Consider the following 18,494-nt stretch of genomic DNA (forward strand, 5'->3'; position numbering starts at 1 on the left):
CTTTTGTCAGACGACGATTATCTTCGTTGAAGCATATGGGACACTTATATTTTACTATTGCAACTAAATTTTACATGTATGCAAAGGAAAGTGATTGAATCTCATTTGTTTAAATGATTCAAATTACTTACGGCGGGTTGGATCAATTCATCGTTAATAGAAATTAAAAAATATTTCTTTTGCATAGAAGTTTTTTTTTTTTTTTTGAGGGGATCTTTTGTATAGAAGTTATTAGTAGAGAAAAGTTTAATGTTGAAAGAAATATATTTGCAACATGAGTTGTAAAAATCAAATATCAAGCTGGCCTGAGCTATTAAAAATAAATTAAAAATTAATTGACTAATTAGACTTTTTTTCCTTGTACAATAATTGAGTGTTTGTTAAGTTTTTTTTTTGTCATTTTAAATGATTTTTTTTAGTTTTTTTGGTGAGTAATAATTTAATTTAAAGAATTTTTGTGATTGGTTGATTATTTTTCACACTAAAAATATGAAAAAGGAGGCCTTCTTTTTATTTATCTTTTTTTGTGTACATAATATTTATATGTAGAAGAGAAAGATCAAATTTCCCTTATTTTAAATGGTCTAAATTTCTTACGACTTGAAGCAATCCATCGTTGATAGAAAAGAAAGAAAGAAAAAAAATATATATTTATGGAAGTTGGCAAGGAAAATTAAATATTCAATGAAATGTTTTTTCGAAAAAGAGTTGTAAAAATAAAACAACAAGCTGGCCTTGAATTTAAATTGAAATTAATTAGACATTTTTCTTATACAATAATTGAGTGTGTGTTGAAAAGTTTTTTTTCATTTTAAATGATTTCTTTTAGTTTTTTGGAGAGTAATAATTTAGTTTACAGAATTTTGTGATTGGTTGACTAATTTTCACACTAAAAAAATGAAAACGGGAAGTATTTTTCATTGTAGATAATATTTATTTATAAAACAGCATAAATGCTCTCAGGTAAAAAAGGAGGTTACAAAATCTCGTTCGGTCTTTTTAATCCATCCCAATCAATAAGTTTTAGGTCAGGTCTGATTTAGCCAACAACAAAAAGCAGGGATTCCCTCAATAAAAAAAATAAAAAAAAAACAGAGGCACAATAGAAGTAGGATGGTGTTAGGGTTACCCTTTAGGTTACTAGTCCCCACCCAAATTGATTAATGAACAAGACTATTTTATATTATAGTTGCTACAATTTTGTTTGGTAAAAATTAGTGGATAGTTTATATTAGATGAGTTTATAGTGGATGATTTATAAGCTAGCTTATAGTTGATAATGGATAAGTCAGCTGATTGAACTTGTAGTATTTGATAAAATTAATTGTTGTATAAACTGACATAAACAATGTGCACTTAATTAATACATATTTTTTTCAATTAAAATTGAAAGGCTAAAATTGAGATAGAAAGTGATAAGGTATAAGTTTTAAGTTAAAAGATACTTGAATTACTATGTCACAAATTGCTACAAGTTCATAAAAACAAGCTATAAGTTAACGGATGTTTTTTTTTTTTAATAATATAAGCTTATAAATCATAAGCTCAAATTTATGTCTTACCAAACAAATTCTAATTCATCAAATTACTGACACGTTAAGTTATCAACTAATGTAATTTTTTTTTTTTATTTCTTCTACTTTAATTAACAAACTGAACCAATTATTAGTAACATTGTTGGTTTTCGTTTATCATTTTATCCTTTTCCTCTTCATAATTCATTTATATGTTTTATTTAGTAAGTTAAGTTTGTTTGAGATTTAGATTTTTTTTTCAAAATTTAATCATCTTAGCGAAAGCATCCCGAGAATGGATCTTGATTAAACCATTAATCACAAATCAAACATTTTAAAGGGATTCATGTGTTTACCTCTTGAAGCGTCGAGGGGAACCACATCAAGAATGGATCACAAGTGGTGCCCGAACAACAACACCCTACTCAGTCCACACAAACATGATTCTTTCATTCATAGTGCTAGTTGGAACGAATGGAAGCTTTTGAGATAAAAAGGTTTAGAACTTATGCAACGACTAAGGTTTCTCAACTGAAATGTAAGAGGTGTTCTTTTGCTTCAGAAAAAGGGATCTATTTAAAGAACTGCCTTGTGGGCATCATATCTTATGGTGTACCATAACTCCAATTAAACATATTGTACATTATGGTAGACATTTTTCACTTAAACACATTGTATCCTACGATGTACAACATTTCTTTAATTTGCACTAGTGCATCGTAAGATCTCACTACCAAATAATAAATAAGTGAGAATTTTTTATTTTAATCTTTCATCAATATGTTGTGTGACCTTTTATATTTTAGTAATATTGAAAATAATATTGAATCACATATTTAATGTTATAAACAAGGTATTTAACAATACATCATTGTTATCCAAGTAACGAGAATGTCATATAATCTGACAAAGTTTCCCTCATCTATAAATTGAACATAAGAAATATATTGTGTTATCCTTGTCCAGCTCACCATTGGGCTCATAAACATTTCTCTTGTTATGTATGAGAGAAAAATTTCATCTAGGTCACTCATGTCCTCAACATGATTCATGGAGTATTCATCAGCTGACTTTATAGTAATTCTTACTATGTAGTATTCTAATGGCAGTTCAATCCATTACAAATATTATTCTAATGTTTATACTTATGTGAAAACATGACAACTCTTTATCAATGATATGTGAGATATGGTCATCAATCTACCATTTCTATTGACTTTTTTTATTTTGAAACAAAATAAAACCAATAAAAAAACATCATATTATTATAAACACATATATACACGAAAAACATAAATTTATATCAAAATCAGAATGCAAAGTCATATCCAATCAATATATAGATTGACTATTAGTATTAGGGCTTACTACAATTGTTATATTTTTTAAAGTTTCAGCTTGTCATTTCAAATTTCACTCATAATTTGTGATTTTAGTTAAGGTGAAACGTAGTAACATGAACAATATTTAGTTAAGGTGAATTGTCTTTGGAACCAACCCAATCTTACCCTTTTATCGTATCGTCCTTATTGAACATGTATCACATCGAGTTAACTCGTCCCTTGCACTCTTAGGTTGTATTACAAAAAACAAAAAAAAAGGATGTTGTAACAAATGGTTGGACGTGGAGGAAGATTTAGATATGCAAAACATTGCAAATCAAGTTTGAATATTGATTGAAGCAATTCACACATTTAGTGTATGCTTGATGCGTATTGAATATAATTATCTTTTGTAGAATGAACCTATTGAAAATCATATATAAAAAAAATAATGTTTGAATGTCGTAGTGTGCTCATTAATAACATGGATTATAAGTGGCATTGCTTACATAGTCAATCAAATGAGGTGTCAAATCCATCTCATTTAAATTAAAATATGATCATAAAATTATATAATTAGAATTTAAAAAAGGAATCTGAAAAAAAAAATGTCTATATTATTCAAGAACCCTAATTATAAAATCCCCAAATTGATTTCAATCAGCCCCTCAATCTCAAAATAATATGTGTGTTCACCGATTTCGTCCCCAAATTGATTATTTAAGAGATGGAGTTCCAACGTACTGTAGGTGAATTCATCCTTCCTTCAATTTTCTTATTTGATTTTGCATGTATCACGATTTCGTCTTCATCTCGTTTGAGCAATAACATTAATGGTTGTGATGATTAATTTTAAGAACATGGATAGTGACAATATCCTGTGAAAAATTGTATTGGGGTGATTAATTTATTCAATATGTCAATACTATATTACGGAAGAAGGAGGGAGACAGTCACTCGTGAAGGAGATGGGAAGAAGAAGGAAGGCTGATTAATTTTAGATTTAGGGGCTCATTGAGAATCAATTCGAGGATTTTACAAATTAGTGTTCTTGAATAATATAGACATTTTTTTTTATACTCTTTTTCTAAATTCTAATTATATAATTTTATGATCATATTTTAATTTAAATGACGTGGATTTGACTAACCATGTAAGCAATGTCATGTAAAATTTATGTTATTAACGAGAACGCCACATCATCAAATAGGAGGGGACTAGAATTTTTCATTGACTTTTTAAACAAGGGGATAAAAATCCGATTTTGGAAAATGGGGTATCAAAAGTTAAAAAAACTCAGAAATGGAGGAATCATAATTGCATTTAAGCCTACAATAAAGTATAAATGTAAATGAAAGATTTAAAAAGTAAAATTTAATTTCTAACATAAAAAATTCATTTTTTTTAACAAGTCAAAATGGAATTATATATTCAATAAGGCAGTCCCAAACGCACAAGGTGTGCCCTAGAGATTACCTCCGAAACCAAGAGTTACAAAGGTTACAACCAAGCCACAACATAAAGACATTAGCCAATACCCATACAAACAAGAGGGTTTGACCACCACTGCTGAGTTCCAAAAACAAAGGTAGCTTTAAGCCAACCTAAAGACAACATCTTAATCTTATCTAGTAAACAAGGGATGGGGGTAACACCATGATTAAACATACGGTTATTTCGTTCATTCCAAACAACCCAGGCACAGAGAAGCCATATTAGTTGCATAAAAGACCGTCTAGCAACACCACCACCTGTCAAATGAGTAAATTGTGTAAAAAATGATCGGAAATATTATCCGTGTACACCCCATAGCAACCAATTCAATCTCACACCAAATGCCACAGAAAACCAAATGTATTACACAATAAAAAGAGATGTTGCGCCGATTCATTAATTATTTATAATCCAAAATTTATCTTAAAAAATTATGTGAACAAGTAGTTTATATTAAAAACTATTTTAATATTCTTTCATGTAAAATGTCGAATGTTTTTATGATATAATATTTAACTTTTCTTTATTTCAATATGAAAATAATAATTTAAAAAAAGTAATTGGGAAATGAGTCGTAATTTTTTTTTTTTTTTTTGAAGAAATCAAAATGAAATATATTAACTTCGGCCGTGTAACACTCCTAGGTACAAGGTGTACCAAAGAAGCCACTCCGATAAGAAACAGTCATACAAAAATACCAAAAATCAGTCGATTCCTAAACACTGTAAAGGGTCCGACCACCAATTATGAGAACCATACACAAACGTAGTATTATGGGCCTTTAGCCACCATAAAGAATGATATTTTACCTTTTCTAATAGGTTCTTAATAATGTCTCTATATTATTAAATAACCTGTTATTTCGTTCCGTCCACAAGAGCCAAACGCAGAGCAGGCAAATCAATTGAAGAAACGACCTTCGAGCCTTTGAATAACCTGAATAATGAATAAACTGATAGAAGTGATCGCCTAAGTTTTGAGGATCTGCTCCATATATACCTAACCAAGACCGAATATGCTGCCAAAGAGAACTGAAAACCTCGCAATGCAAGAACAAATGTGATGCCGATTCTGCTATTCCACAAACTGACACACAAGTATTAACCGTAGCTTGAAGACAACCGCGCCTCTGCAAGTTTGTTTTGGTCGGTAACCTGTCCTTCAACAACCGCCAGGCTACAATGGAAACCTTCAAAGGTACTTGCTTATGCCATACCAATTCGTCTGTCTTTACAATCGTGTTGGAAATCAAGGTTGTCAGAATCTGATAAACCCCTCTCACTGTATAACCATCAATAGTATCTGGATCTCACTGCCACCTATCTAAAACATTCAAACGCAAAAGAACATTATCAAGTAAAGACCTACACTCCTCTACCATCTCCTCTTCCGAAGCCCACAATCTTCTACGCCACACCCACGCCTCCCCACCCTCCTCCCAACCTAATCTAGACATATCAGCCACCGTACACATTTTATTCGTCGTTAACTCAAATAAACGAGCAAAACTTCTATTAAACGGAACATCTCCTAACCACCTGTCAAACCAAAACAAAGTGTTCGAACCATCCCCTACTAACTTCGACACCCTCCCTGCAAACCATCCCCCATCATCCTCTCCTACTCCATCCCTAATCTTCGCTACCTCCTTCCACCAAGATGATACACTCCGGCCCCCAACCTCCAACCTCCCTGCCTCCTCACCATATCTCGCCACCAACACCCTATACCAAAACCCACCTCTATCTATCAACAACCGCCAACACCATTTACCCATCAAAGCTAAATTAAATTCCTGCAACTGCCTCACCCCCAGACCTCCAAACTCCTTTTTCAAACAAACAGAGCTCTAAGCGATCCAGGAAATTTTCCTATTATCCTCACTACCTCCCCAAAAAAATTTATTAAACAAAGATTCAATGAGAGAAATTATACCTGACGGAGCTTTGAAGAAGGAAAGTACATAGACAGGAAGCGAACTCAGTACAGACTTAAGAAGAACCAAACGACCCCCGAAAGATAGAAAACGACTTTGCCACCCCGACAAAGTCGTAAAATTAAAATACCAAGCTGGGCTATCTTTTTTTTTTTTAGGGAACCAAGCTGGGCTATCTTATGAAGAACTTAAATTTAATTGAAAATTAATTTACTAATTAGAAATTTCTTTCCCCTCGTAATATAACGATTTTTTTTAGTATAAACTAGAGAGTGTGATTATGATGCATAAAGAAATCTTTATAATCCTTACGCAGTTGATACTTACCCCTTAAATCTTATGAGACCCAAACAACAACAAATTCTTCATAAGAATTGTAAGGATGTTGTTCTATTAAACTGAGTATTGGTTGATAGTTTTTTCTTTTGTCATTTAAACGATTTCTATTACTTATTTGGAGAGTAATGAATGATTTAAAAAAAAAAATGTGATTGGTTGGCCAAGTTTCTGACTAAAAAAATAAAATTAAAAACAATGAAATTGGAAGAGAAAATAAAATTGAAAAAAAAAGGGTAATAATTAATTTAACATTATAGTTGTAGATAATGAATGAAAACAATTAGATACCTGTTCTTCTCTTTTTTTTATTTTTATTGTGTTTAAAAAGAGAGTGTAATAAAAAAAATACATTTATAAAATAACATAAACACTCTTAAGTATAAAACAATGTTGTAAATGGGTGGAAAAAAACATCACCGTCATTCCTTCATGAAGAGAAGACATTGAGGTTCACCTCGGTCTCCAGAATGTTTGAATCACAAGGAAATTTGTTCAAAACTAGTCTTTTACTCAAAATATCACAAGGAAGTTGTTACCTTAAAATTCTAAAACAACCTACAATGGATTCACACAAAGGTCGAAAAAGTCTTGGCGATCTCTAGGTGAAAATATACATCATCCTAAGATTTTGAGGGGCCTCCAGTAGTGATATGTCAATTTGTTTGTGCTCACCCTAAATAATGGAGTTATGGCCTGGTTCAAGAGTCTCCCACGTCACTCTATCGACTCCCGGAAGACATTCGAAAATAATTCACTACAAATTTTATCACATACGGCAAACAACAAAAGTTGGTTGTATCTCTAGCGACCTTCGTTCAAGAAAGGGATGAGTTGTTGAGGCTCTATTCGCGTGTTTGAAGAGGAATGGAAGGAAACGTTTTCGAAGGAGTGTTTTTATAGAAAATGATAAATGAATATTAATCATTAGGCCAAATGCATCTGACGATCCTTTATGTTTTGTGTTTTTCTTGAGTTAGTCATTTAAGTTTTATAAGTTTCAAATAAGTCCTTTTAATTTTTGAATGTTTGCAACATTAGCCTTTTTACTTATAAGTCCTTTTACTTATAAAACTTAAAGGATTAAACTCATTTGCTACTCGGGAAGAACGCAAAACTTAAACGATCGTTGGATGCATTTGGCCTAAACATTAGTAATATAATTTTATTAATAAAGTATTATTGCAACATATATTAGATTTGAAGAATTTATCCAAACTCTTAAAAACCCTCCAAAACCCTCACTATAATTGTCGGTTCCCCTATTTTGAGGGGATTTTATGTTAAAAACAAACCCTATATTCAAGTTGGGAGATCATTTTTTCTTCAATGTCCCTTCTGTTCTTCTTGTTATTCAAACCTCTCCCTTTTCGTCCAAAATCGCAAACAGGGCTTCATAAAATACATTTACATGTTCACTAAAGAAGTTGTCATGGTCTGAGGGATGGATGGTCGAATGAAAGCATTCCTACTCGAGTAGGGTCTCTAAGAAGGATCTAAGTTCTTCTAGAAGTCCGTGATAAAAGACAACTTCCCCCTTTAATGAGTACACTCCCTTAAATAGCTCCAGAGATAACATCTAGGTGAATTGCCTGAACACCAAATTCAAAGAAGAAGAAGAGATAAAATCCCCAAAGCAACCAAGCGAGAAACCATCAACACACAAGAACTGATATTGTTGCTTCTGCCATGCCGGCGCCTGTTGACTCAAAAATAAATTCTCCACAACAAATAAACTCGATGAGAAATCTATGATTTGAGTTAGATCATCAAAGGGGTTCTTAGTCGATAGGTTTATGTGCAAAATCCTATAGTTGTGAATCGAAGAAACATGCGGGTTTTTGAATATATATAAAAGGGAAAGAGATAAAGAAAAATTACATCGTTCTTTCAACATTTTTAGTAAGAGTATTTTCATGTGAGGGCTTATGTGTTTATAGTTGGTGTAGTTTTGTTGAACGTAAATAAACTCCTCTGCATGAAGTTTAATATTACATTACATAGAAAATAAAATAACTAACTATTGCAATGCATGTACACCAAGTGTCTTCTAACTCCCAAGAACTTCCTTTCATAAGTTTCTTCCTTTTGAATTTGAATCATTGGCGCTTTAGAATAAGCAACCGTTTCTCTTAAAACTTTTAGAGCAATATTTTTTCAAGTGGCAATTTTTGGAAGTTGTAGCATTTTAATTCTTGGAGCAGTAATAACATTTATATATGAGAGTTGATCCAACTTCTTTAATATATTTTCACTTGGAACCTCTCTTTCACTCGAAACATGATTTTAATTAAGTTTAGGGTAATTGTTGTGTCGAAAAACAAAACTACATGTGGAGACGATAACTTACTTTTATTACTTGAAACGATTTGATTCACTTGTCAAATTTGTCATCAGGCATCTAGAGGTGGCGATCGACGTCGTTGATGTTTTTCACTTTCTTCCCCATGAGATCCCTGGCTAAATCAAGAGCGTAAGAGTCAACCAACAGTCTATCTTTATCAATGAATCTGAGATACATGGAAAACATCATGCTAGTTGAAAATATTTGGTTGTAAAGCTAGGTGATATGCATCTGGTCTAACTCAACAAAAAACGAACAGATGAATCTAGCAGCGAGTTTCTCTCAAGAACATGTGGTCTCGTTATCCATTGTCTCATGAATTTCGCATGTTTTGTGGTTTGTTGCACCAATTCTTATCCAATAATCTAAGTTTCTCTTGTTTCATACCAACACAATGGTGTGCGACACTTTCGTCCATATAGAGCTTTGCACGGTATCATTCCTATGCTTGAGACAAAATTGTTGTTGTAAGTAAATTCAATCAATGGAAGGAAATCGTCCCGACTTTCTTTGTGCTCTAATAAGTTAAAACTACTTTGGCAAACTCTGTAAGAAAATATTGCAAACTCTTTCTTCAATAGAAGACAAATTTGAGGCAAGGGAAAAATAAGTACCTTATAAATACTAGTAATGAATCTAGTACCTTACAATACAAATTTCCAATTGCTTATAAATACTAGAACCTTATTTGTTTATCTCTTGTCCCACATTTTGTTTTCTTTGTCATGTGTCCAATATATGAATTTCATCATACATATAATGAATCTAGATAAAAGAATTCCTAATACATCGTTTTTTTTTTTTACGTAATGAATTACAGATACATATGGAAATGACATACAACGCAGAGGCAACTGTAGGTTGCCAGCATAAATATCAATTATACATACAAGCACTTGATAATGCCATTAAAACTAATTGAAAAGCTCTCCAACTTCCTTCTTCATCATTCCCTTAATCTGCATAAGAATAAAAAAAAAAAGTTACACATCGTTTATTATTGGATTTACTCATGGACAATCAAACATGCAAACTCAAAGAATATGATAATACTATGAGAAGAACAATGATACCTGTTTTTCAGAAAGTCCAATGTCCTTCAAATCATCAAGCTGTTGATTAAAAATTTGTTCACAATACCAAAATTATGTCAGATATATAAATACATCTACCTCACAATTAATTATTACTAGAAGAAAAAAAATAGTGTAACTTGAACGGAAAAAAAACTTATTTTTGGACATACACTCTTGAAAGGTTCTGGAGATTCTTCACGAAGTTCAAGTATATAGGTTGCTCTCTTCTCTCCAATTCCCTAAAATAAAAAGTTCAGTCAATTAAAGCACAAGATATATTAGGAGAAGAGTCAACTTAATATTAAGGTGAAACATTTCTCACCTTTAACTTCTTTAATTCATCCCTGTCAATTTTCAAGAAAAAAAATAAAGAAAACAGAAAGTAAAGAAGTGAGATTTCTCATAGGAGGTACGAAACTATGAATCATTTAAGGAGTATAAAATAAAATATTAATTGCAGTTGTTATACTTATATGCATATGAATTGCTTTCATGTGAACTACATGGTCAAGTTGTGATCATTATAACCATTCAGTTTTTACTTATTATTCTAATCAAAATTGAACATGTTTACATACACAGTGTCCACTTACTTTTCAGCTGTGTTTAAAATTCTAAGGTAGTCCTTAACAAGGGAATTCTGCAATTAAAGAAAATTCTGAGTTAGAACAATAAAAAGTATACGTTAGAAGGTCAATTAACAATATTATGAATGTATCAAACCTTCATTCCAGAACCATGCAAATTGAATGTTTCCCAAGGACTTTTGGTATTCATTACATCTCGTCTTCCAGTATCAGGAGTTCTTGGTTCTGTAATTTCAGTGGAATTCTGCGATTAAACAAAATTCCGAGTTAAATCAATAAAAGTATAGGTTAAAAGGTCCATTAACAATATTACGAACAGATCAAACCTTCATTCTAGAACCATTCATGTTGAATGTTTCCCAAGGACTTTTGGTATTCATTACATCCCCTCTTCCAGCATCAGGAGTTCTTGGTTCTGTAATTTCAGTTGAATTCTGCAATTAAACAAAGTTCTGAGTTAAAACAATGAAAGTAAACGTTAGAAGAAGGTCCATTAACAATATTATGAATAAATCAAACCTCCATTTCAGAACCGTGCTTGTTGAATGTTTCCCAAGGACTTTTGGTATTCATTACATCTCGTCTTTTGGTATCAAGAGTTGTTGGTTCTGCAATTTTAGCAGAAATCTGATCATCGTCATGTGAAATGCATTCGTTCTCTGGTAACTGCATACACAATGGAGTTGATGAAACGAGAGATTGAAGTTCACGCAATTGAGAACTAATGGGTGGTGAAAAATCTTCATTTTCAATTAAGTTGTTGTTCTCCTTGTTCATGTTATGACCTGTAATGACAAAAGACACTTGTATAAATACGCATCATGTGATTTGCTAAACACTTTATCTCAACAATTTATTTAGTCATATACCTTCATCTGCTATCGACAAATCTTTGGAGTAATTAATGATATATGGGTGTTTATCCTCAGATGAAATAACCTGGAGACACAATAAAAATAGTTGGTTAGAATTTCATACTTACTAACCTTACCAATATTACATGCTAAAGTTTTGCTAGAAGTTTTCGTAGAATAAAAGGCAAATTGAAAATTAAAAGTGACGAAATTAATAGAAATGAATTACCTTTTCCACTGTGGGATCAAATTCAACTTCACTGCTAGCATTCAAAGATGAGTTATCCTGCGTACACAAATATTTATTAGTTTCCTAACTGATCAGACAACATGTTTTAACTTTGCAAATATTTTTGGTTGAAAGAAGGTCTTGAAAAAATTTATATTCTACAAGATCAGATCATTACATTTTGTTTCATGTATATAAAACAAGGACATTTTCTTTCTGTCTAGGTTGTGTTCATCTTGGGATTTGTTTTTAGAATTCATTACCTTTTCAACTCTAGAGTTTAGTTCATCGTGATTTCCATCTTCTGATAAAGAATTGTCCTGCATTTGATATACCGATTCATGTATTGAGCTTTCTAACTTGTTTGTCATTAAAAATTTAAAATCATAAGTGGCAAAAATATAAATTATGCATTACCAATAAAGACTCCGATGCTCTAGTAACATCAGCAATGGAAATTTCCTACAAAAAAATAAATGTATTCATTAATAATTGATAATAACATGACCTCTCACGGTTGTCCATGTCAGGTAGATAAAATGAGAAAATGAACCATGTCTAAGTTTAGTCACGTTAGGATTTTAGGTGATTATTTACCTTATCTAGTCTAGAGTTTACTTGGGCGTCATTTCCATCTTTTGATATTGAATTGTCCTACATTTGATACACCAGTTGATTAAGCTTTACAATTTGTTTCTCAATAACAACATAAGAAACAAAAATATATATGAACTAGTTTTTATTCCTCACAAGTAATATGCCAAACAGTACACACATACATATTTACGGATACAGATAAGATTGATTGCCATTATATTTGATTATCTATTTGAGACATCTCTACCCAGTTTGAGCACAAACAGAGCTGGACTAGTATTTATGGCTGCATAATTTTCTTGTCCTCATTAAAACAGACAGAAAAAGAAAAAGAAAAAGCAGTAGAATATTTAGAGGAAAAAAAAAGCATACCTTCTCTGCTTTAACAGCAGAGTGGCTGGCTTCGTCAAACAATTTCCTTCAATCCAAAGGAAAAAGGTCAATATCCATAACCAGATACCAGTATAAAAACTATTAAGAGTTTAACCTAATAAAATATATACAAAGCTCAATACAAACCTTCCTTTTATTGCAGAATTTGTTGCAATAACACCATTTTCCTTTATATGAGATATGGAGCCTGGTAATTTCGTTGTTGACGCTGATACACTTTGGGGTATCTTTTTTTTGCGATAAGTCACTGTCAGTATTGCTGAATTTGCGCTTTTCTTTGTTGAATTTGAGGCTACTATCTGTATGGCTGAACTTGCACTTTTCTTGGTGGAATCTGAGGCCACAGTATGTATTGCTGAACTTGCAGTTTTTTTGGTTGAATCTGAGGCCACTGTCTGTCTTGCTGAACTTGCAGTTTTCTTTGTGGAATCTGAGGTCACTGTCTGTATTGCTGAACTTGCACTTTTCTTTGTGGAATCTAAGGTTACTGTCTGTCTTACTGAACTTGATATTTTCTTTGAAGAATCTGAGGCCACGTTCTGTCTTACTAAACTTGCACTTTTCTTTGTGGAATCTAAGGTTACTGTCTGTCTTACTGAGCTTGATTTTTTGTTTGAGGAATCTGTGGCCACGTTCTGTCTTACTGAGCTTGCATTTTTCTTTGTGGAATCTAAGGTCACTATTTTTCTTGCTGAACTTGCATTTTTCTTTGTGGAATCTAAGGTTACTATCTCTCTTGCAGAACTTGCACTTTTCTTTGTGGAATCCCAGGTCGCTATCTGTCTAGTTGAACTTGCAGTTTTCTTCATGGAGTCTAAGGGGGTTTGATGAATCGATTGACATGACCGTGATGCTAAGCTTACCATGTAAACAGTGTCTTGGCAAAATGATGGATTCTAAGTTTACATTACGAAAGAAATTGACCAAAATTAAATTTAATAACTAATTGCGAAATGAAAATAAAAAATATATATTTGAACAAGAAATCAGAGTCACGTACCAAGCACGAAACCAACAAAACTTTGCTAGTTCCCCTCAAGGAGTCCTGCAACATGCGTGTAAGTTTACTTTCCCGGAAGGGAACACGACTTTCATTTGTACTCAAAGCCTGACAAACATTCAGTAAGGCATAAATTGACTTGTTAAGTTTGTTATTCTCAACATGACCAGAGGCATCACTACTTTTCCTTCTAGCATCTTCGTAACCTGATAATAGAAGTGCAATAATGTTATTCAAATCTTAAATATGTCAACAAGAGCCAGGAGAAAAATAATAGTGATTACTAGAAGTGCAATAATGTTGTTCAAATCTTCAATATGTCAACAAGAGCCAGGAAAAAAATAATAGTGATTACTAGACATCTTCAGTTGAGCAGGAGTTACCTGCCATATCCACAAAATTCATTTTGCTCACAAGACCATTCATACTTTCATTTTGGGAGAAGACATGCACAATTAATCCTATGTGGCTTCTATGAGCACGCTCAATGCCTTTTTTGGGTGCAGCCTTGTTTGCAGAACATGCAGCGATGTATAAATTCTGGAACTCAGAAATGGATTTAACAGGAGCCTGCAAGCAAAAATGCAACGACATTACTTGTCTACTATCACACCTTTAAAATTTTCAATTCTTTTAACTTAGAAAACCATCTACAATAATTTTTACCTGACTGAGTCCTTTAAACTGGATTCTTCCGTGATCTTCAAGCACCAAAATTTGTGGTTGTTCTGGATTTAATAAATCGACAGCATGGTCCTGATGATCAACCTCGTAGAGAGAAACTGCTATAGATTTTCCATTTTTCTCAGCCATGGAGAGAAACTCAGAAGTAGCCAGTGCTGCCAAACCCGGTCTCTCCAAAGAGCCCTTTCAGAACAAAATAATTGTTATGCTAAAAAAAGAGTTTCGTAGAAATGTTGTTCACACCCCCAACAAAAAAAAATTAATATAACACAACTAATTGAATTGAATTGAATTGATTCAAACCTGAATTAAGTGAGTTTTCCCGCTGCCTCTAGCTCCATGAGCAATAACAGTACTGTTAAAACCTTCAAAAGCTGCCGAAACAAGAGGCTTCACTTCCCTTGAATAGATCATTTCATTATCATCATGTTGGTTATAGCAGTAGTCCACTGAATACCGACTGCACCGCAAGGATTAACATTAACTCAATTAAGTGCCGTAACCATATTTAAAACAACAGGTGCAAGAGAAGAAGAAAAATACAAATAATTTCATGGATTTGCTACAAGTTCAAACTATAAGCTTTCATGAAATATAACTATTCAAACCTGAACGATCTGAAACATCATGATGAAAACATGGTAGTTAAATAAATCAACTAAGAGAAAATAACAAATGCTTGAAGAGTAGTTGAGAGATATAAACTCTATAGAACATTATCCTCACAGAGACTGTGCTTAGAAGCAATGAAACTAACAAATAATCAAATCTAACAAATATTTAACAGATCAGAAACTAATCTAATAGCGCTATGAATTATGAAAATTACAATGCTACCAACATCACAAAATTCAAGACCACGACCCTTTTTCCAATTACCATTCCTCAATTTTTTCCAATTACAATAACATCTCATTCTTCAACTGAATATCACTAAGCTGAAACTACATAATTCAGAAACTAATTGCACCTAATTCAAAACCCTGAAACTCAATTTCACTATGCTGAAACTGCATACTTCAAAGTTTCACGAATCAAGAAGCTGAAACTGCATAATCCACAAACCCTGAAACTCAAATTTCACTAACAACCCAATTTCACTAAGCTGAAACACAATTATTTTTCTAGATCTCATTCCAATTTCACATAATTCAGAAACCCTAAAACTCAAAATTTTCACAATTTCATTCCAATTATGGTTACTACAATTTCACATTTCACATGATTCACAAACAATACAAAAACTGCATAATTCACAAACCCTGGAACTCATTTTTTAATGGAATTTGACATAATTCAAAAACCCTAAAACTCAAATTTTCCCAATTTCTTCCAATTTTACACAGTTCAATCAATTTCACAAATCAAGAAGCTGAAAACTGAACAATTCAAAAACAAATCAACCATACCTAGAAGATTGTTCTTTAAAGGAGATAGTAACATCTCCAGAATCTTGAGTCTTCACAGAAACCCAATCCACAGTTCTTGAATTTTCAGTATCTGGATCAGAAAAGCCGCGAATTTTGGCTACGACCCGAACCTTCTTTGATGCCATTGAAAATTAGGGTTTCGTGAATTGAGAGAGAGTTGAATTTGAAGAGAATTAGAAGAGAAGGAAAATAGAAGGAAAGAAAAATAGAGGAAGAAGAAGGATATAGCCGTTAAAAGGATTTCGAAATCTTTCTCGCGCTCCTTCTTATCTTATATGGATTCAAACTTTATTATATTATTTTATTATATGGTTAGGAAGATATTTTATTCAAATCTTCTCTTATACGCTCTGTGTTGATAAAAAAAAATTATTGAAAAATGTGAATTGATAATTATATATTTTTTTAAGTAGTTTAATGGCTAGAAGTTCACGTATTTTAAATATGGAGAAGTAAGGTGTTTTAGAGTTTAAATTTTGATCTTCATACCAACTGAGTTAAATTCAAAGGGATCATATGATATTATTTTCTCCTAAAAAAATGATATTACTTTAATGTTAATTATTGTTAATATTTTTTCCCTATCCTAACATTATGAAGTCTCCTGAGTTCATAAAGTTTGATCCTGCTCCATACTTTTTCTGACATGAATAGTACACTGGTTGGAAAGTAAAAAGCAAATCTAAAAGTAAGATCTTGTCTTATTCAACAAGAATTCGACACATAAGGGAGTTGGTACTGTACAAAGCTAACCAAATCACCTGAAGCATGGACTTAAAGTGACAGTTCCACTTTATCAAATCCTGCACAGGTTCCATGACAGATTTCAAAGAAGATCTGATCCTGGAACATTCTGAAGTATATACAAGAACAATCTTCATAGTACAACCCAGATACACATTTGGCCATTCATCCACATGAACTCAAAGATCATAATGAACACAACAACATTCTGAAGTATTTCAGTTTATCCAGAATTTCAGGTAAAAGTTGGTGGGTCTCAGGACACTCTATAAATAAAAGTGAAAGGCTCAACATTACTTGCACTTTTGCAAAGCATACAAGAAAACAACATAATAGTGTTTGAAGCTTTAGCAAAAACATTGATCTCACAAAGATTCCAAGAAGTCTATAAAAGTGTGTATCAATATTTCTCTTATCTTTTTAAAGATAAACTTCTCCCTCCCTTATTCTCTTGTCTGATTTCAATCATTCAAACTCACAAACAAATTGTAAAGAAAGTCTCATCTAGCTTTATGGGTACTAAAGTGTTAGTTTGAACATAAGGTGTAAAAGTCTAAGTGGGTAATGTAACACCCCGTTTTTCCAACATAAAAATTTCATAATAATAATCAGAGTAAATCACATAAACGGAATGTCACACTTCTTTTCTAAAAATCATAAGTGGAATAATTAACTAATTATCCTTAAAAAATTCAATCAACATAATAATCAATACTTCGCAGCGGAATTTATTCATCAACTACAGCAGTCTTTGACACGAAGGCCTCATCATAAATATCTCATAGAAATCCAATCTAAAAATATAGTCATAAACTTCATAAAGCAATACGTAAGAAATAGAAAAGCATGCAACAAAGTTCTCATCCCGTTACGTATCAGAGCACCTAAAGACACACGTGAGAGATAGTCCACTCACGACAGCAACTTATTCTTGTTCACCTGCAAGTTACTCATACGAATGGCAACATTTCCAAGCAGAAGGGGTGAGATTTCACAAAACAATAATATTAAGCATATAATTCAACAATTATATTTAACAACAAAAACATCATCATCATATTATAATAATAATTCTTCATTAAACACTTCATTAAAAATATAACAACTTGACAACTTGACTCAACAATGCAACTTCGACTTGACTATGCAACTTATCATCTTATTCATGCATGTGGTACCAATCCAGGGCATCAAGCCCTCAACGTAATTGAGCATTAATATACTCCTAGGGCATCAATCCCTCAACTTAATTGAGCAAAGGCTCCAGGGCATCAAGCCCCCAACGTGTTGAGCAAAGGCTCCAGGGCATCAAGCCCCCAACTTTAATGAGTATGCATGGACTCAATCAACTTATACAACTTAGACATCATCATCAACTTAGGATTCCAATGCTTTGGAACGACATCATTCATCTTAGACCGACTCATGCAGCTTATTAATATACATCAACAACATAGGCAGCAAAACATCACTTCAAGATATAACAATATCAATGACAATCAACAACAACTTGAACATCTTAAATAATTCACATAATGCATATAAAATTATATCACATTACTAACAACATTAAATCATTTATAACAGTTTCACAGATCATCAGTAATATTATAAATAACCTCACTCCTGTCCCAAGGTTTATCTCCTAACAACTCGTTCGACAAATATCACATAAACCCTAAACAAGGTAGTTTATCCCTGAGCAGCTCGCGAGGCGAGGGTCATTACTCGCTATGGCGAGTTCAGGAATTTGGTTGTTCGCCTTGGCGAGTAAGCTGCTCGCCTTGGCGAACCATAACTGGGTGCTCTCGAGAATTTGACATTTTTCACCCAAAAATCCATTTTTAAACTTTCTCGTGTTCAATCTCAATCTAAAAACTTGTCTAATCATTATAATACATATTCCAGCACTCAAAAACATCTAAAGCTCGACTAAAGGAGTTAATTCTAAAAA

At 32.5% G+C, this 18,494-nt stretch overlaps 1 protein-coding gene across 2 annotated transcripts; it reads right to left on the bottom strand.

Moving 5' to 3' along the window:
* Positions 1-9,571: 9,571 nt before the first annotated feature.
* LOC25496531 (kinesin-like protein KIN-10C) lies at positions 9,572-16,064 on the bottom strand. 2 transcript variants are annotated; one of them, XM_013596911.3, is made up of 20 exons: positions 15,776-16,064; positions 14,670-14,826; positions 14,349-14,549; positions 14,066-14,252; positions 13,683-13,888; positions 12,809-13,578; positions 12,662-12,707; positions 12,290-12,346; positions 12,110-12,154; positions 11,956-12,012; positions 11,693-11,749; positions 11,479-11,548; positions 11,129-11,394; positions 10,936-11,043; positions 10,746-10,853; positions 10,616-10,662; positions 10,345-10,366; positions 10,193-10,261; positions 10,020-10,058; positions 9,572-9,905 (listed from the first exon to the last, which is right to left on the bottom strand). In XM_013596911.3, the coding sequence occupies exons 1-20, from the start codon at positions 15,919-15,921 to the stop codon at positions 9,861-9,863; spliced, it is 2,703 nt and encodes a 900-aa protein (XP_013452365.1). In that variant the 5' UTR covers positions 15,922-16,064; the 3' UTR covers positions 9,572-9,860. The 2 variants fall into 2 exon arrangements, with proteins under 2 accessions (XP_013452365.1, XP_039682719.1); XM_039826785.1 differs by lacking the exon at positions 12,290-12,346.
* Between the last annotated feature and the right edge of the window lie 2,430 nt (positions 16,065-18,494).

The sequence above is a fragment of the Medicago truncatula genome, chromosome 6 (genome assembly GCF_003473485.1).
Source record: "Medicago truncatula cultivar Jemalong A17 chromosome 6, MtrunA17r5.0-ANR, whole genome shotgun sequence".
NCBI classification, from domain to species: Eukaryota; Viridiplantae; Streptophyta; class Magnoliopsida; order Fabales; family Fabaceae; genus Medicago; species Medicago truncatula.